Source organism: Thermochaetoides thermophila (assembly GCF_000221225.1).
Source record: "Thermochaetoides thermophila DSM 1495 unplaced genomic scaffold scf7180000011816, whole genome shotgun sequence".
Lineage (NCBI taxonomy): Eukaryota > Fungi > Ascomycota > Sordariomycetes > Sordariales > Chaetomiaceae > Thermochaetoides > Thermochaetoides thermophila.
The window spans coordinates 374,641-394,103 of NW_006383032.1; the positions used below are offsets into that span (position 1 = coordinate 374,641).

At 49.6% G+C, this 19,463-nt stretch overlaps 3 protein-coding genes and 1 non-coding gene across 4 annotated transcripts; 2 read left to right on the plus strand and 2 right to left on the minus strand.

Moving 5' to 3' along the window:
* Positions 1–6,679: 6,679 nt before the first annotated feature.
* CTHT_0022060 (uncharacterized protein) lies at positions 6,680–7,695 on the plus strand (the record flags this gene model as incomplete). Its single annotated transcript, XM_006692612.1, has 4 exons — positions 6,680–6,985; positions 7,040–7,235; positions 7,289–7,365; positions 7,432–7,695. The coding sequence occupies 4 exons, from the start codon at positions 6,680–6,682 to the stop codon at positions 7,693–7,695; spliced, it is 843 nt and encodes a 280-aa protein (XP_006692675.1).
* Positions 7,696–8,253: 558 nt separating this feature from the next.
* On the plus strand, positions 8,254–8,352 carry CTHT_0022070. Its single transcript is given in 2 exon segments — positions 8,254–8,290; positions 8,309–8,352. It is a non-coding gene; the product is annotated as a tRNA-Ser (tRNA).
* Positions 8,353–8,520: 168 nt separating this feature from the next.
* Positions 8,521–13,590, minus strand: CTHT_0022080 (beta-glucosidase-like protein; the record flags this gene model as incomplete). The annotated part of the gene is made up of 5 exons (XM_006692613.1): positions 8,521–9,053; positions 9,114–10,505; positions 11,085–12,959; positions 13,018–13,427; positions 13,487–13,590. The coding sequence occupies 5 exons, from the start codon at positions 13,588–13,590 to the stop codon at positions 8,521–8,523; spliced, it is 4,314 nt and encodes a 1,437-aa protein (XP_006692676.1).
* Positions 13,591–15,858: 2,268 nt separating this feature from the next.
* CTHT_0022090 (putative small nuclear ribonucleoprotein) lies at positions 15,859–18,698 on the minus strand (the record flags this gene model as incomplete). The annotated part of the gene is made up of 10 exons (XM_006692614.1): positions 15,859–15,901; positions 15,955–16,034; positions 16,118–16,133; positions 16,189–16,227; positions 16,286–16,383; positions 16,481–16,502; positions 16,581–16,613; positions 17,128–18,208; positions 18,264–18,568; positions 18,637–18,698. The coding sequence occupies 10 exons, from the start codon at positions 18,696–18,698 to the stop codon at positions 15,859–15,861; spliced, it is 1,779 nt and encodes a 592-aa protein (XP_006692677.1).
* Positions 18,699–19,463: the final 765 nt, after the last annotated feature.

The window sequence follows — 19,463 nt, forward strand, 5'->3', positions numbered from 1 at the left end:
CATTAATTCCTGATGACCGCAGGTGCTCCCTCCTCTCTTCCAAAATTATACATACCTTCAGTCTTCCACGTTCAGCCAACTTTTCGCCCTACATCCTACAGTCAGCACCACAACAGAAAAGTCCTCACCACTCTTCCTCCGACCTCAACATTTTTGATAGAATCCTCAATCTCTGTTCATCAATTACCTCGATACAAATGGCTTGAGTCCTCAACTTCTCACCAGTTACCAACTACCAACTCGACTGACTCCAACTCTCTCTCTCTCACCTCACCATATCAGGAGCATTATCAATGATAGCTTCTCTCTTCAGCAACATATATACTAATCTTTGACAGGCGTTCTGAGCCAGATTGCATCCACTACGCGTTTCAATCGTCTCTCTCAGGCCTATTATTTTTGGATAACTGCACCTGGGCCTGGGGGAAGACACTCACACCGACCCCGACGCCAACGACCTGATGACAGATCCAAACCGCCGAACGAACTGAAACGACACGACGCGACGACGATGACGACGACTGCATATGACGAGTATTTGGAAGAGGAATTGGGCTGATAGCAAATAGAGGTATGGGAGGACTGTGCTGGACTGAGAGTAGGAGGAAGTTAGGGACAACGAACGACGGCTCGACAATCTACATACGATGACGGCTCGACTGGCCTCCTGATGTGGCACTCGTAGTGGATTGGGTTAGTGGGGAGGGCTAGCCTGGATACACACACTAGGGTGGATTGGGCAGGATAAATTCCTTTCCACTTTGTCTTAGTTGCTCTGTGTGAGAAGTGTGAGATGTTGGACTCCATGTCGACAACACATCTCGCCTTCATGATAAAAAAGGTATGTCATTCATTCCCCTTGTGTCTGCACCTTGCCTAGCTTTATGATGTCTTATTATTGGTATGGACATGGCATAGGGGAAGAGGATTTGCGTCAGGGGTGGTTTTGTTTATGGATCAAACATTTCAATACATCATTCTTGTTATCTTATCAAATCATTTCCCATATATGCGTGCATTTCATGATCATTTATGTTTTTTGTTACTAAGTGTAACCCTTGATGTGTTAAGATGTTTTTGATCGTGGATGTCAATAGTGAAGGTTGTCCTTTGAGATAATGCCCGCTCATGGTGCCAAGAGGATGACGTCACTGCCCCTCCATTTGTGCTCCCTCCCCACAAGTCCAGCTCCTCTCGCTATTCACCTTCTCACCGCAAACCATTCCCTACCAATCTTCCGGCATGAAATATTTATCAGAGAATAGAGTACTGAGATGGTAAAGCCATTGTTAATGACAGTCATTCGATGAGTCGCCAACGGAGAATCGCCCGTTCCATTGTTCGAGCAGTCCTCGACGGATGCGGGGTCGAGCGACGAGGGAAAAGTGTGGTGGGGCTTATCTTGGCCCTTTTCTCATCCCTCTTTGCTCTCTTCCAGCTGCATCTGCGCAAAGTTCGCCCTGCAGACTTTGCAAACCTGCGTCGCAATTACTGGGATATCAGCGATGATTCTTATGCTTCTTCATTTGATCCCGCTGAACGGCCTGCAGACGCTGCGACTCCACTGAAACCCATTGGGGACATGGGTTTCTCTGGTTCGGTGAGCTCCCTTTTCCGACATGGGCAGCTGCTTTGTGGTAGACGCTAAGAACATCCCAGACCTTTTACTCCACGATTGACGAAAAGTACCTCGTCAAGTCTGTCCCACGCTACTCGGAGCACTCCTTCTTTTCCCAAGATCTGTTGACTCCCTATGTGCTGTACATGTCTAGCCATCCCGGCTCCTTACTTGTTCGTATATGCGATTTCCTCACCGCATCGAGCCCTTCCTTAGGTCGTTTGTTTGGTTGTGCACCATCTCATCACATTGTTATGGATAACATCTTGTATGGACGAAGTCAAGCCAGGGAACGAAGAGATCCAGACTGGGAAACTTGGGATCTGAAGCCTACATCGTACTTCTACCCTGAGAGGGACATTGCTGGAGGAGCATTAACCAGTGAAGCTACAAAGGCCCAGTTGGCCGATGATTTTCATGACAAGATTATCCTCAGTCAAGAGCAAGCAGACGACCTTTTCAGGATATTGGAGGAAGACACACAGTTTCTTGCTGAGCATAATGCTGTCGACTATTCCTTATTTTTGGTTCGCAGGGAAGCTTTCAGACAATCTTCGCAGGACATCGCCCAAGTCCAAGGTACCAGCGCTGTGCCAGCGACATGGAGAACAGGTATCCTCTCAGCGGATGGAAGGCACATGTTCCGCGCATCTATCCTGGACTTCTTTTGGGCAAAGCACAAACTACAGCCACAAGCCATGACGCTCTTGATCGAGCTTTGGAACTTGTTAATCAGAAGGAGTGGGCCCATGAGCATTACTACTAGCCCGAGCGAGTATCGCGAGCGGTTTTTAAAGATGTGCAGAGCAATCGTCGAGATTAGGCAGCAGGATAATTGATCCCTAATGATGGTGGAACGATCTATCACAAACCCCGTCGCGAACTGTACGTCTACGCCACGCACCTCCCGTATTGAGCTTTTTATGCAGGTTGCCAACTGCATTCACCATTGGGTAAGACGAAGCCCCCAAAGCTGTGTCGATGATGGCGCAGTTCGTAATATTGATCCCGCTGACCCAGATAAAGCTGCAGTGTTTGGAGAAACGACGTCTTTCACCCTTGATCAAGGTTAGCCATCACCAAAGGCTCCTCCCTTCGTCCACAAGTCATATCCGATCGATAACCGGTGTATCAGGAAAGACAGTCTTCTTGCATCTGATCATTCATTAGTTCCTATGGAGGTTCTCGGTTCTGTCGCTGCAGCAGCTCAACTCGCTGAACTTGGCTGCAGGAGCCTAATTTTCCATATACCGTTTTATCAAGGACCTCCAGGATGTGCCCTCCGCATCTTGCAAGATCTCGGCCGTTTTTGTTGAGCTGATGGCAGATCTTGCCCCGATGACAGCTCGATCGATCGAGCCCTCCGAACCTTTCTGAAGTCCCAGCTTGATCGTATTACACGCATCCTCAACAGCATTGGAGATCTTTGCACAGAGCTGGAGGAGCTTCTTGCGCCTTCTCTTCCTACAGCGAGCCGTTTAATCGTGAAAAAAGTGTGTAGGGCTCTGATCTCTGTCAATAACGAGTCAGCTATTGTAAAAAAAATGCGACCATTTGGAGAGACTCAAGGCAGGACTTGAGCTGCAAACTGCAACTAACCCTCAAGTACCTCAAGTACGTAAAGATTGGCGATCACGTCAATCTCTCTGTATGCCGAGATCTAAGTTTATAGATCCAACCTTGCATCCGTTTCTTGGTCCCTGCAACAAACGAACATGGCCCTCACTTCAATCCGGAAGCATCTCGAATTGGTTGACTGTTATCTTCAGAGTCTACGTTGCTATTTCAGAAGTCGGAATTCTGTTGCTTGTAGTGATACAGGACCCGGCCAGCCACTTTCGATGGAGTAAATGATTACCGACATTCAGAGATATCTTGACCCTGGGAATGCTGCTCCTTCCACAGTCGACTCTGGTTGGCAATTTAACGTTACCAACAGAAGAGACCACAGTTGTTTGTTACCACTCTTGCACTGGTTACAGCGAACCAAAGCCATTGTTTTAATCTCTCCTTCTATCGGCACTTGATATCACAAGTTGGAGGATTCTTTAGCCCTTCGAAATTTTTCAGATATGGTTTATTGTGATGTTGGACAGCTTCGTTACAAGTCTGTTTGTTTGGATTTGCTACTTCAGTCGGACGCACCCGATAACATCAATAACACCCACTTGTTGCATCTCATTGAAGGCTAACTATTTGTCTCCAAAAGCCACTACCGATCTGGAGTTTGTTGTTTTTACGAAAGAGCTGGCGCTAAAAAGACGCTACGGCTGAGTTTCATCTCAGCTTTTTCCGCGCCATGATTTCAGATACTGGCATAGTTATTAGCACAGAAAGGAGTTCTGCTATGTTGGCTTGCATAGCGGAGTGTCTTCGTTATCTTTCTGCAACACTCGAATTCCTGTTGAGTTCTGATGCTAGTGATGTTGGTACGTTTATACAGCATCTTGCACAACCATATCCGAGCAGATATTGAGTTAGCACCTCTGTATATTACAACTCTTGCACTCTCTGCACCAAGAGTCGAGAAGTGGCTGGGTAAAGCCCAAGATTCCAAGCGAGAATCTACTTCAGAAGCAACTTCTCAACTCATTTTCATGTGCTCTAGGATGTTCAGAATGCTTGAAGCTACTTTTCAGAGCTCCTACTTCACCCAAGAACTCTCTCGAGGCATTTTAGTTAGCCCTGATTCGGCATAATCTTGAATCCGCGGCCCAAATCCTACTGAGTGACGCTTCTCTGTTTTTCGCGAACCCCCTAACAACACCAAACCTTATCTTGCTTACCATTCTTTACCCCGGATTGGCTGTGTACGAAGAGTAAGAAGAACATGCTGAGAGCAATCCTGCCATTGGTGTTAGGAGTATGTTGGAGATATCAAGGTCGTAGCGACACTGAAAGCTTCAACACAACGGTCTCTACGGCAGTTTGGAAGAGGCTTATCATTACTTTGACATCGTTTTCTCAAATGTTGCTCGGCTGTGACAAAAATGGATCAAAATATGGTGAAACCAACAAGAAAGCTCTCTCAAGAGTGAGAGATGATTGCCGATTAGGCTTGAACCGACACCCGAACTTGACACATACATATGAGACAATACTTATTCAAACCTCAGTTTCTGCATGCCTAGCTCTTTGGTAGATGAATTAGGCTGTTTTGTTGAGCCAACTCCTGAAACTTTATCTTCTTGTGAGCCAGTGAAGTCCTTGCATGGTGGGGTGTTGATGGTGTAATTTCAACAGCTAGTGACGAGACCAGAAAAAGCCACCACAAAGCACCGTGATTTGTTACAACAACTTCCCACATACATAATCGCCATGGCTTCAGCCTTGAGCGTCAGATACTAGCCGGGCATAACAATAGTCGTCTATGGGGTCCCCAACTGGTCTTAAGCTGTCCTTATCAATTAACCGTGAGTGCCACTCTTTCTACGAAAAACTGTGTGTAACTTAGCTCCTCAACGGTGCCCTGCCCTCTCTTGTAGTACGAGCAAATCACCTCATTTTCCTGGAAATTGCGACAGGGAACTCGTATTTCGGTCCCGTCCCAGGGTTTCCTGTCAGTAGCGCCCTTGTCACGTTCGCCTTTCTAATTCCAATTACATCTCTAAACTTCAACGTTTACATGGGACTTCTGATATGGTTTATAGGTACTATCAACATTTCGCGAGAATCTATCTGCTTTTTATCTCATCTTGGCAGCGGTCACTTTACCTGGTGATACAATCTCGCGACATAGCATGGTGTTCTTTAGGTTTCTCAGACGACCACTCCCCGACTGTAAGCTTCACTTGTGACAAACTGACTGAAGCAGGTCATCCTATGACGCCATAACCTCAAAATCTTCCGAATGGCCCTCCTGCATCAGGCCGGGTTTGGGCCGTTTGGCTTTGACCTATCCCTTAACAACTACTGGGCTCCTGACAGGAATGCAAAGATGCCCTCTCTTTCTATTGTCACATCATTAAAGCTGTTCCCCCGTCATTCTCAACGTTTGCATCAACTTGAAAGGACGGCGTGTTCATGGCGAAGCGTGAAGGAGGAAGTTCTACGCACCTTCTCCAAGCATACGATGACAAACAGTATGCTACAATCCAACCAAAGACGAGGAGGTCGTCAGACTCGACGTCAATAAACGAAGAGATCGATCTGCTCGAAGAACAGTCCGAATATATCTCCAAAAACCCTTTCCTGGACCCGGATGTCGCAGCACACTGGAGGAAAGTCTATGAAGAGGCCGATTATGAGTGCAGACATGCCTTTGACCCGACATTAACATGGACCAAAGAAGAGGAGAAGGCAATTGTGAGGAAGTTGGACTGGAGGATATGTACTTGGGCGGTACGTGAGAGTCGATGGTCAGTTATCAGGGACAGCTTGAATGCTGACTTCCATCGTCCGGGCTAGTGTATCATGTTCTTCGCGTTGCAAGTGGACAGAGGCAACCTTTCTCAAGCCTTGTCGGACGATATGTTGAACGACCTGGGGATGAACACAGATGGTTAGTAGAACACTCTTCTGTCTACTGCATTGAGGAACTATCACTGACGTGTTCCTCTCCTCATGGCAGACTACAACCTCGGGACCGTAGTTTTTGTCGTCTCTTTCCTCTTAGCTGAGCTACCATCTCAGCTGGTGTCTAAGAAACTTGGGCCTGATCGATGGATCCCAATTCAAATCGTTCTCTGGTCGCTAGTGGCCATCTCGCAGTGTGCCATAACGACGAGAGCTGGCTTTCTGTTCACTCGATCGCTACTTGGGCTCCTTGAAGGAGGCTTCATCCCCGATATTGTGCTTTGGCTCTCTTACTTTTACACTTCCCATGAGCTTCCTATCCGGCTGAGGTACGAACTCTTGATAGTCTTGTTCCCTCTAGTTTTGTCTGTTGTTGACATCCACAGCTACTTTTGGACCACTTTGTCCATCACAAGCATCATAACATCACTTCTCGCTTTCGCTCTCCTTCACCTACGCGGTGTGTATGACTGGGCTGGCTGGAGATGGCTTTTCTTCGTCGAAGGGCTTATTACCCTGAGCGTGGGCCTTGCCTCATTCTTCAACATGCCCGCTTCCGCTACGCAGACCAAGACATGGTTCCGACCTAAGGGAATGTTCACTGATAGGGAGGTGGGCATTATCGTTAATCGTGTCTTAAGAGATGACCCTTCGAAGGGTGACATGAACAACCGGGAAGGGATCACCCTCCAACGACTGTGGGAGGTTTTTAAGGAGTATGATCTCTGGCCGATGTACATCTTGGGAATTGTGGGGTTTATTCCACAGGGCCCAGTCAGCGCATACTGGACCTTGACGTTAAGGTCACTGGGGTTCAATCCTTTCGTGACCAACCTACTAACCATTCCTTCGGTGTGTTGCTGATGGTATCCAACATTCCAGTTCGAAACTGACTCTATCTCCCAGACCATCTTCCACATCCTCAACCTGATCTTCATCACTCACCTCTCGGAACGCCTGGATGAGAGAACGCTCGTGTCCATGCTGATGCCATTATGGACTCTTCCTTGCATGATTGCTCTCCGGTTTTGGCCTAGATTGATTGACGATGCATGGGGTACATACGCGCTGATCACGGTGCTACTGTCGTATCCCTACTGCCGTAAGAGCCAGGATTTTTGAGTACGGCGTGGACATCACCTAACTAAAGGACAGATGCGATCCTAGCCGCTTGGACGTCCAAGAACGCCAACAACGTCGGGACCCGAACGGTTGCATCAGCTCTGTACAATGTGAATTGCCCTTGCTTGCGTCGTAACTCACCGTGTTGCTGCTAACAATCCTCCGTTATCGCACAGATCTCGGTCCAACTGGGCCACGTTTGCTACAGCTTCGCCTACCAAGACTACGACAAGCCATATTACCGGCATGGTAACACCAAACTTCTGGCCGTCAACATCTTGTCGATTGCTCTTTTCCTCGCAACAAAGGCATATTACATTTGGCGTAACAAGCAGAAAGACAAAATCTGGGATTCCATGACTGAAGACGAGAAAAGCGAGTATATCAGGTGCAGCACGGACAAGGGGTGCAAACGGTTAGACTTCCGGTTTGCGCACTGAGGAATATTTCCGCGTTTTGTGGTATCTGAGGTCCCTAATGACGGCAGGGATGTTACATACTGGAAATGAGGATAGAGCTCGCCTGTAAACAGACCAGTAGAAGACCAGTAGAAGATCAAAATGCTTGATGGTTTGATGGAGACTTCGGAGCATTGACCCCTTTTCCCCCCTGAATCAAAACACTGGCTCCCTGACAACGAGACTGGTCTGTGGAGAACGCTAATACTGTGGAAAGATGGCGGTGCCTTGGCGTCAACTGTATTTGACTTCACAAGCCCTCTCTTATAGAACAACAGTTGCCTCCTCCGTCATGGTTTGGCAGTTCAGCCTTCCCTTAGAACAACTGCAGTATTGGAAACAAAGCACCCCTTTCACGTATCTTTCCAAACCATACAAGCATCATTCACGATACGATTATTCGAAAATATGTTGATTTGCTTGGCAATAAGTATGATCTTTGAGTCCGCTGGCTGACTGTATCGTACCCTCTCTCCCACAACATCCTTACCAAGGCACGTGAATTCTCCAAACGATGGGCCAGGCAAGCAGCACTGCCAGGTCACTTTGGCGGAGTGGTTAACGCGCTGCCCTGCTATTGACCATCCTATAGCATAGGCAGTTCCTTCGGGAGCGTAGGTTCGAATCCTACAGGTGACGCGTATTTTTTGCAAATTACCCCTTTCAAACCCTTGCCGATCATCATGGGTTTCGCAAAGCCAAGTCAAATTTTTTTTTTTTTTTTCGCTGATCATGATTCCGCTACAGTCGTAGCCCTGTTTTCTTCATTTACATTGTACAAAAACATCGCTCATTCCCCACGCTCCTTCAAAATTGTGTTTGGTTGTCCCTGTCCAACTTGCATTGCTTGCACCTCCTGCTCCTTTCCAACTCTAGCCAGGTCAGCGACCTTAACATCTGGAGATCACGCTCTCTCCTCATTCTCTTCTCCGCCGGTGTCGGCCTGGTAACTTCACTCATCGCCAGTTTACGCATCCAGTTCCCATCCAAACCATTCCCTGCATACCCCAACCCACAGGCGAGCTGGGCCATGGGGTTTCCCATCTCACTCCAATGCAATCGGAAGTCGAGCGGCACCCAGAGCGTGATCTTGCGCTTGTGTACCCGGGGAAATGACTGGCCCTTCGCGGGCCGCAGCATGCAGTAAATCTTTTGCCCAGCTAGGTCGACAGTGCCTACTGCACAGAAGCCAAACTTGGTGAACAGAGGAAGCCCGCTTTTAAGGGTCACAGCAAAGCCCCAAGCCTCCTTTTTGTCGATTTCATTGCAAGTAAACTTGAGCATTAGTGAGCCAACGCCGTGGCCCCAGCGATCAGGATTGACGAAGAGCTGATGGATGCCTGTGAGCGCTACTGTTAATGACCATACTCTTTTTCATGGGGTTATGAGGATAAACTTACGGCAGACCTGTGCATTCCGGGGTAGTTTGCACATTACCCTCATTCGGATCTTGTTCAATGCGCGTTGGAGCCGTAACCACAACTCTAGGTTCAGAGTTGGAGGGATTTTAAGGCCGTCCGGATTGTCAAACAATCCTTGCCTGAAGGCCCTTATACCTCCGACGGCATCTTCCAAATCTTCAATGGCTTGCTCGGGGCTCTCGAACCTGTAGGCGATGTATGCAACTGGCCTGCACCCTTCCACTTCACCTTCAAGCTTAGACCATTTTCCGTGCTCAAGTATTTGCTTCACTGTTGTTTCTCCTTCTGCAATCATATGCCTCAGCCCTGCACAAAAGAAGGCCATAAGACGTGTTATCAAGCCATCAGCCCATGTGAGTTTCAATCCTCCGTAAGTGTCTTTCTCCAAAGGTTGGAACAGGTAGTAAAATGCCAGGGTGAGTACAAGAGTGGGCATGAGAATGTGTATAACTAATAGGTACACATCATCAACGTCCACTGCTACGTTAACTATGTGGTCCTCATTGTTGCTAGTTGATGAGTCTGAAGATGCAAGAATCGAAGAAGGATGCCATTTATCGTCGTAATCGCAAATACCCACTGTATTCTTAGAGTAGGTGTCGTCGACCTGAGCTTGCAGCACCCATGTAGTAGGGCCGGCCATGTCTTGACAAAACTGAGTTTTGTAAAGCGGCTTATTCCATTCCAAGCATGCCCTCTGCTTCTCGCTCAGCCCTTCCTGGTTCAGCCGTTGTTGAAGCCCGCGAAGGTATTGGTAGAAACAGATTCTGGTCTCTACAAATGTGCTAACAGCTGGTGCCGTCGATTCTGGATCTCGCTCCTGTAGCAAGGTGGCGAAAATCCCGTGCACGACGGCCTTGCAGAAGGCCCTGTGGTTTTGATTCGGAATCATGGCATGAGGCGTCGCATTGCTCAAGGAATCATCGCTATCTCTGCAAGTGCAAAAGCCTCGGTCGGGTACCGCGGTTACCGACTCCTGGGCGTCCCCAGCCTCGTCCGTAGACGTGGATATTTGTGAAGATGTCGTGGTAGTCTCCCAGTCAGACTCATTACCTTGCCCATCTGTGTTGATGTTTCCGCCGGAAGTGTTCCACTCGTCAATTTCTGGCAGATTTGACTCTGTCGACAGAGTTGAGTCATCCACAGTATAGTTGGCCTCGTTAGAAACATGATTGGTAAAGCTCAATCCCAATCTCAGCAGTGCCGTGCGAAATAGAGGCCTTGGTAATGGTTGATGTAGGGGGTTGGAGCGCGGAGTAGGGCTAGTAGCTTCAGGAGGGGAGGTGGCACGCAAGGGGTCAGTGATCTCGTCAGGGGTCGGAGAGTGTGGCTCGATATCAGACGAGTAGCCCATCATGAAGAGCTTTAATCCTATAGAAAATGGTAAAACAATAAGATCAAACACAAAATACTATTCTGGACGTTTAACCTGGTTATCAGAGTGTCGATTTCGTAGGAAGGGCAAGGGTTTGGACTGTTTAGGTAGCTGTAGTGTCTGGAATAGATAGAGAAACGACATGTCCACGAGATCACTCTCCCTCGTTGGTATGACCACAGGATGGCAGGAGCAAAGCCTTACCCAACCCAAAGAGCCGTTTCCCCTAGATACTTTGTCTGGAGCTTGTGAGACACCGCATCTTCCAAACTGCAGGAACTCTGTACCTGACTACTTTCCAATCGCTACCCGCCCATAACCGGCGAGCACACATTATGATCTTAACTTGACGAACATTGTCAGGCATAAGTTAGGTACGTCGGTTATAAGGAAGATCAAATTCTTCTAATAAGCGGCTATGCCCTTCAGTTCCCATGATCATCCCCCTAATACTCTTTTCCATTCTCTTCAATTCAGCAAAGCCCCCAACACCAACTTCCGACTGCTCTTCCCAAGAAACACCATCTTTGTATGGTCCCTAATCACCCAATCCTGCAGCGTAACATCCCAGGTACTTAAGTCTCTCCTTGTCAGCTTCCCTTCAAACTTGACTGTCTCACCAGGCTTGATGTGCAACCGGGCGAAGTCCCTAAGCATAACCTTTGGGTCATCAGGCCCGCCGAGCGATACGTACAGCTGCACGACTTCATCACCCTCGAGGGCGCCTGTGTTGGTAATATCTGCCGTGACTGTGTAGAGCACATCATACAGCTGAGGGTTACCACCCGGCGAGTTCTTTCCTGAAGAGCGCAACAGTGGCTGCGGGTCGGAAGAGGTCGCGTTAGGGGGCAGGAACTGGTCTGCTGTCTGGCCGTAGTAAGGGTCTCCGGAGGCGAGCTCAAGATCGGTGCTGTTCACGTAGGGGTAGATGTAACGATTGACACGGTGGAAGCCTTCTGGGTAGAGATAATCAGAGTAATTCGTCGAGTGTTCACCGAACGTCGGTGCTGGTTCCGTAAGCCCGGTAGTTGGTATGTATGCGGACACATTGTGCTTCTGAATTTGCAGATTCCTATACTCAAAGGTTGTGTAACTCAGTCCGTGGCCGAATTCGTAGATGACACGAGTATTGTGTTTGTCAAAGTAGCGATAGTCGATGAAAACACCCTCCGTGAAGTTTTGCTGCGGCACTCTTGCATCATCGGGATCGTACAGGACATCAGCTCCATAACCCTCACGTGTAGCACCCCAAGTAAATGGCGAGCGGCCAGCAGGGTTCACTTTGCCGTACAGGACATCAGTGATGGCATTGCCAGACTCCTGCCCAGGAAGACCGGCCCATAGAATTGCAGTGATGTTCGGATGGTCGTACCAGTCAGTAAGCAGAACGGGACCAACTGAATGAATGACAACGATAGTGTTGGAGCACCAGCTGGCCACGTTCTTGATTAGTTCATCCCCACCGTTCCACAAGGTCAGGTTGTTGCGGTCTCCCCTATTGCCATCAACGGTGATGTACCCTTCTCCTGAGTTGGCATTGACAAACACAACTGCCGTCACATTGTCCTGAGAGACAACCTTCCTGATCGTCTCCATAGCATGGTTCGACAGCACGCTTTCGTACCGGGAGCCATCCTTAATGGCCTGGGCTTGGAGTGCTGCATCCGGTGTAACCAGGTATGGGAAATTGGCAGTACCAGAGCCCCATCCCATAGCAAGAGTCCCCCCAACACAACCACGGTCATCACAGGAGTTGGGTCCATTAGGATTTGGACCAGCATCCTCGCCAATGACAGCCAAGAACTTGGGTTTGTCCAGGGGCAAGGCACCCTCGTTCTTCAACAGCACCGTTCCTTTCGCAGCAATCTCGCGGATCAGACGACTGTGATCTTCCCGAACATCAACGTGGAAGTTGATCTGTTGGTGACCTTCCTTCGCGCCCCAATGAATCGGCCCGTAAGTGTCCAGGGTCCAGAACGAGAAGTTGATAGGGTCAAGGTCAACGTCCTGGGTCCCGCGAACCTTGAAGAAGGCGGCCATAATTCGCATCGCCATATCATCCAGCCGATATGCAGGAAGCGTACCATTGAGGACAGCAACAGTGAGGTTTGCTCCCCAAAAACTGAGACCCGAATTGAACACAGTATCTCCTGGCATGGTCATGTCCAAGCCTGCCACAGCACTTGCAACACCAGTGTGCTGCGCCTGCCAGTCGCTCATAACGAAACCCTGGAAGCCAAGTTCGTTCTTGAGAAGGCCGTTCAATAGTTTGGAGTTGTGGCAGGAGTACGAGTTGTTGACCTGGTTGTAGGCGCACATGACGGAACCAACTCCGGCACGAACTGCGTCGGCAAATGGCCAGAGGTAGAGCTCGTGCATTGTCCTGTCATCGATGTTTGAGGATAGACTCTCATCGATGTCGAAGCCATCGCCAACCTGTCTGAAGTGTTCTGTGGATGGTTCAGTATGTACTCTGCTGGGAGCACGAGTGAATGGATATAAACTGACCTTGCTCGTTGCCAATAAGATGCTTAGCACAGGCAATAACACCGGCATCCTGAATCCCCTTGACAGTCTCAGCCATAGCAATACCTGTGAGAACCGGATCGGGGGAGAAGCCTTCCCAATTCCGACCACCAGCAGGCATCCTGCCAAGTGGGCCAGCTACGGGGCCCAGGAGAACGTTGATACCCTTCCCTCTGGCTTCCTTTCCCATTGCATATCCACGCTTATAGAAAAGAGTCCGGTCCCACGTAGCAGCTGTCGTCTGTCCTGAAGGGAAGGCCGAGTTGTAGTCCGTCCCACGAATACCAAGCGGTGAGTCGTGTAGACACAGGCTTCGGAGACCCAGCCGAGGGATGGCCCCTGTTTGGCCAACACACTGTTCTCCCTCCCAGCTGTCTACGACGTTAGCCAACCTGGAAAAGACATAAAAAGCTTGGGCATCGGGTCCTCGATGCTTTTCTTTCAGACTTACCCAACACCTGTCGTGAGGTTAACCTTTTCCAGCAAGGTCATTTGAGAGACAAAGTCCTTAGCCCATTGGTAAGCCTGCTCCCAGCCAGCGGCGTTCGGATTCATCCATGGTGATGGGTAGGAAGGCTCCGAGGTTGCCCAGGCACGTTTTTCTAGCTTGTGGAAGTTGTTAGCTGATGGGTGGCCTATGCCCAGATAATGAAGCAATTGTGTTGTATGAGCAAAGCGCATTCTCTGTGACGGAAGTCCAGTTTTCAGGGAAGAAAACGAGCATGAGGTTATTGGCACGATGGATGAGGAGAAAGGTTTATTATGTTTGATAAAAGTCCCTGAGTGATACCAAGTAAATTCAAGTCCCCGCTGTGCGCAACGTCTGGACGTTCTTGGCCCTTCCCGGAAGAGAGGAACACCAAAAGGCAAAGGGGAAGAGTTCGGGGGAAAGCTTTGGAGAGAGATTTCGAAGCCTCCATTTTCATACCTTAGCCTTAGATTTCAGGGAGCCTGTAGCAGCCAGATGGCTACCAACTAAACAGGCGAGACCAACAGCGAGTTTCATACTGACGCGTCTCAAGACGGCCGTCTGGCCGCGTTCACCTTAAGTTGGGTGACTGCGAAGATCCGAGAGCGGTGACACAGCGTGTGATATGAGGCGCACCTTCACTTAAAAAGTGATCCGGAGTAAGACATCTACCGGAAAGCCAGGTCTGTAAATCGAGACGTCTCGCAATGGTTGAGAAATGGGAGAAATGTCAACCTATTTGAAAATTGAGATGGTGAGATCCCATGGAAGAGGATAGGAAATTCCAGTCAGAAACACAGCCCAAGATATCCAAAATGGCCTCGTTGAGCCAAAATTCGGGTTTCTTTGGTCTGGAATCGTGCCTGAACTCGTAAGCAGAGGTTGTGGGAGGATGAATGCCTATTGGTCTAACGCTCCTGCTGCCCCCAATGAGCAGTCCTTCCGTCTTGATTTAACTCCCGATCAAACATGACTCCTGTTGCCCGGCGCAAAGGCAGCTTGCCGTATATATGCACAGTTCCATGGCATCGGATTTGTTCTCACAAAATCAGATCCTGATGTTGAGAGGGTGTAAAACGAATGATTTACATGGCCAAGGATGGAACAGGGCTGATCCACTGGCGTCGGTCACGGCGAGATCGTCTGAACCCGCTTGGGAGGGGCTGAACACAGTGCGCCGTACGGAGCGGCGCTGTTAAGGAAGGGCATTGGACCAGTGGACAGCATCATCATCTGTACTGGTTTGCGGCTTTAACAACGCATAACTTGTCAGTAACCATTTATAATGACTGATCTCGAAATTTTCGTTGCAATATTTGCGATCTTGTTGGCCATATTCTCCTGGAAGGCCTCAGAGCGGCCCATTGCTATGACAGAAAGTCCTGGTAAGCCCCTGGAGATTCGAACGATCTTGGCATTTTGACCTGAGGTCTCCCATCATCGCGTCTTGCTGAGCGCCAGTCCGAAATCCCAAGCAAAAACAACATCGTACGTAGTGAGCTGTCGACACCATGGTTAAGTCACGTTAGGGATTAGCCAGATCGGAGTGCTGGATCGTCGAAAATAAACATTGTGATCGCCGGGTTGTTGCCTCCAGTTGTCCTTGGCCAAGTGCGCACCAGTCTACAATAACGTCAAAGCGATCTCGTGTACGGTACCATTTTTGTTGTCCCGAGCTAGCACTTGCCCCTTCCATGGCGACCATGATATTTCAGCTTTATGCCATGGCCAACTTGATGGCATGGCCTTTTTCCATGTCCCAACACGAACCTCGCGGTCGTTGTACAGCATCTACTGTGACAGGTAACTAGCTCACTGTGCGGCGCGCATATGCACGGCGACCGCTGGGTGAGCCCGGTTTCTGCCGGCACTAGATCACTGTGGACAGTGAAAAGTACAGTCAACCTTAAAAGGAAGGTAAGCAAACGTAAGACCGAGGAGCAGTTTCTTTGCAAACATGAGTCCCAAGAACGAGATCGGGGTTACAGTCCCTGACTGTCCCCGTTGCCAATGCGTTGCTCTCTCTTGACCATGGAGAGAATGAGACCGATATTTTGTGCAGAGGCAGGCCTAAACTCTTAGATGGATTATGTACCCAAAAACAATATTCTCGTGACCCGATGATGATAACACAGATTAGCTGAACCTCAACGCCCGGCAAATTATCCCTGACCTTCTTTTGTTGTCCTTGTCACTTTAGAACGATCCCCTGAATCCCATGGGGACATGTGCTCATATTATTGTCGAACTTAGAAGGCGCGATAGCTCCTCCCCGTAAGGAGCTTTGCTTCTCTTAAGCCACTGACACATCCATTTGACCGCCTCCTCATTTAGACGCAGGAAGAGAAGGGCGTTCAGCTCAGGAGAACAATGACGACACTATCGCCACGCAGGAACCTAGAATGACACGTTAGTTGGCTGAGCGGAATGGAGTGCGGAGACCAACGAACATCTTGCTAATGAAGCGGTCCTTGTTCACTGGCCGGCCCTTCTTGCCGTTGGTCACGGGAGTTTCAGTCCACATTTCCTTCTGTTGAATTGGAAGGCCGAATTAGTATTTACGCAGATCTCTTGCAAGGCCTAGGAAAGCCAGAACGCGGATAAAGTACACACCACGTTCTCAAGGATCCTATGCCATGGTCAGTGCCCCTCTCAAAGCATAAGGGGAAAAAGGTTGGACCCACATGTTGCAGTGGCGATCGAAAGCCTTGACACGAGCAAGCCTACAACAGGCCGTCAGCCTTTGAAACTCAGGATAGTTTTCGTCGAAACTGAACTCACAGCTTGCGACCGGAGCGAACACTAATAAGGACCTGAGTGTGACTCCTCACAGCTGTCTGCAGGAGAGACAGAGGGCCATTGGCCATCTCCCATTCTTCCTGTAAAAAGCACGTCAGCTAAAACGTCCGATGGTTTCACAGGTGCCTTCACCCCTCAATGATCACTGAAGGTTCAAAGCGGATGGGAAGAACGTACAATTTGAGCAATTTCCCATTCCCTTCAACCAAAAAGCCAAGAAAGTCAGATAATCTCATTTCCGAGCCGGAGTACCCCCGACAGAAGCTGGAATACTCACGTGCACTCGCTGCGAGGCTTCTGCAGCAGCGCCCTAAAAGCGTGTCGTGTCAGCGAACTGAACGGCCAATGGTCAAAATGAGAAGGACAACTTACTGAATATCAACGTTTGACGACATTTCGGATTCTTTGAAATGGCTTCAAGACGGTGTGAGGGGAGATATCGATGAAGAAAGTTGAAGACACGGTCCCGACTTTCGATGGCTGAATGATGAACGAACATGAGGACGCCAGGCAAGAACCGCGCGACCCACACTGAGGAACGGAGTCACGTGATCAGATATAGCGGCACACCGCCCGGCAGAATTCAAAACCCAAAGAGCAGGGGATGGGACTACAGACCAGAAATAACTTGGTAAAAGTGACAGATGTGTTAAGAATCAAGATTAGCCCTATTTGGTTTGTATTACTACTTTAAAGACAAAATTCTTTATCTACGCCGACCCTCCTGGACAGCGTCCCCAGATGTTACTATAACCCCTGCATTAACCACCCCATCACCCCACAACTTTGAGGACAGCCTTACGTGCTGCCTTTAATAGACATACGGAATGATCCTCCACCTCACGATCTCCTTATACTTTTCCCAGTCCTCTCCATACTTCTTCGAACACTTTTCATCATCCCTGCGATCGCGGTGGAGCAGCAGCGTAGCAAAGTACACGACGTAGAAGTAGGTGAAGATGGTCCCCCAGCCCCTAGCCTCGCCAGGAACAACGATGCGACCATCCAGCATCTTAACCGCGCCCTCGGCCAGCTCGCTGCCTGCGGTAAGGATTTGATACCCGGCCAGACCAGTCGGCAGGCAGTATGGCCAAGCCTGAAGCCAATCACCAAGGTAGTTAATGTGGCGAGCAATGCCCCACCAGCCAGAGATGAGCAGGCGCGTGCCAGCTTTGGTCTCGATGTATTTGAGGTGCTTGACGCTGGGATCGTTGGGGTTGGTACGGAACGCGTTCTTCTGGCTGTTTGAGAGACGGAAGATAGCGAATCCGGCAACGAGCAGCACAGTGACGCCCACCAAGCCAAGGTAACCAAGCTTCTGGGGATGAACAGCAAGGTAGCGTGTCGACTGCGTGTAGATGAATGGCACCCAAACAATGTCGCCAAAAGAGAGCATCAGGCCGAAGCCGTCGGTGGTGATGTCGATCGTGGTCAGGACAGCAGGCTCGAAGTAGTGGCTATCAAGGACATAAAGCGCCTGGACTGCGGTGACGAAAACAATGCTGTCAGTGACATAGCCATACAGGCGGTACTGCTTGGCGACGAAGGCACAGTTCATCAGGGTCCAGCCGAGCAGGCCCGGACGAAGCTCCATCCACTGCTTGATGTCGATCTCGCCAATGATTGGGAGCGTGACGCGTGGGTTGAGCTCGCGTCCAATGAACCAGTCATACAGGATGTTACCAGTCACACCGCCGACCGCAAGCTCGCGCAGCTGCGGGTTACCCGGCTTAACGCTGAAGCTGCGGATGTAGACGAAAGTAGCAAGGGTGTAGGCGATGATGACATTCGCGGTCAGGATCTGGACGTAGTTGTCGGCAATGAAAGTCCACAAGGGGAAATCGGCGCCTTGGGCGATAGTGCCGGCGGCGCAGATAACGAGGGTGAACATGCTAGAGGCGAAGGCTAGAGGATATTAGCGTAGGTGCCAGAAGCTACCGATATGGGGCAACAGTCTTACCATTAAGTTTGTACTTTAACCGTCCGCCATTGCGAAGCTGCGTTCCCTCAACTACGTCTCCAGGCAGAATCCTGTAAAGGAGAGCCAGCCAGAGATAGTAGGCCAGTGTCCAGCCGGTTACGCGCCAGCTAGCCAAACCCCAGATGCCATTCTTCGGCCAACCGACCTCTTGTTTTAGGACATCGAGCTTCAGCGACTTCGGATGGAGCAGGCTAGGCGCAGGGCATCCGGTGATATCGTTACAGGCGAACGCGAATGCGTAGACAAGTAGTGGCAGGCCAAAGCTAATGGCAGCAGCGCCAGGTCTGGATTGTGTTAGATGTACTTGCAAACCCCGGACGACATACCAATTCTACTTGGCGGGATTACTTACGGGCCAAAGAACTCGTAATGCTGTGTGCGAGACACAGCCTGCTTCTTCGTCTTCGGCGCCATGTTTCCCAGCTTCGCGACGAGCTATCGGTGAACGTGCCCGGAGCTCTGCTGTTTGCAAGGCCAGAGTAATTCGATCTTATATATCATCAATGGCCTTAACAACCGACAATTCTCTTGCGCCGTATCCCGTGCGTTCCGGTGCGGCTCAGAGCGCGATGCTGACAGCCCCCGTTCGGAAAGAAGCTTTCCGGATGGTCTGATGGCCCAAAGCTCCAATGACGACACGGCAAAGCTCGCAGCTCTCCGCTGGCGCGTTACCTTGTGTGGAGCAGGAAACTTGGCATTCAGGCCTGTGCTGGAGACGTGGACTGCCGCGGTACCCCAAAGTACAAAGGCCCTGTTCATGAGTACAGTGAAGTGCTTCTGGCCAATGTCGTAGACTTCGTCAAAAAGTATAATGTACAAACACATTAATAAATATGAAATGGCTACAATATACCATTTTATTGCTTGTCCTCTTCTTCAATAAGCCATTTAGACTCGTTTAACTATTGTTACTGCTTCGTATCGACTCAAATACATCGAAACACCTAGCATTCAAAGAGATTTACCTTCCCCACAAACCCCTCCGTCCCTGGCGCTTGCCCAACCTCTAGCCAATCACAGGCAACATTTCGTGCCACGCAAAACACGGTCAGGAGGTACTTTTCTGGAAACGGGGCCAAGGTTGGCGATGGTTGCGGTCGCAAAAGGGCCTCCAGTGTCGAGACCCTGCAGCCGTCGTCCCTCACTAACGTCATCGTGTTTCTCTGGTAAAATTGACAA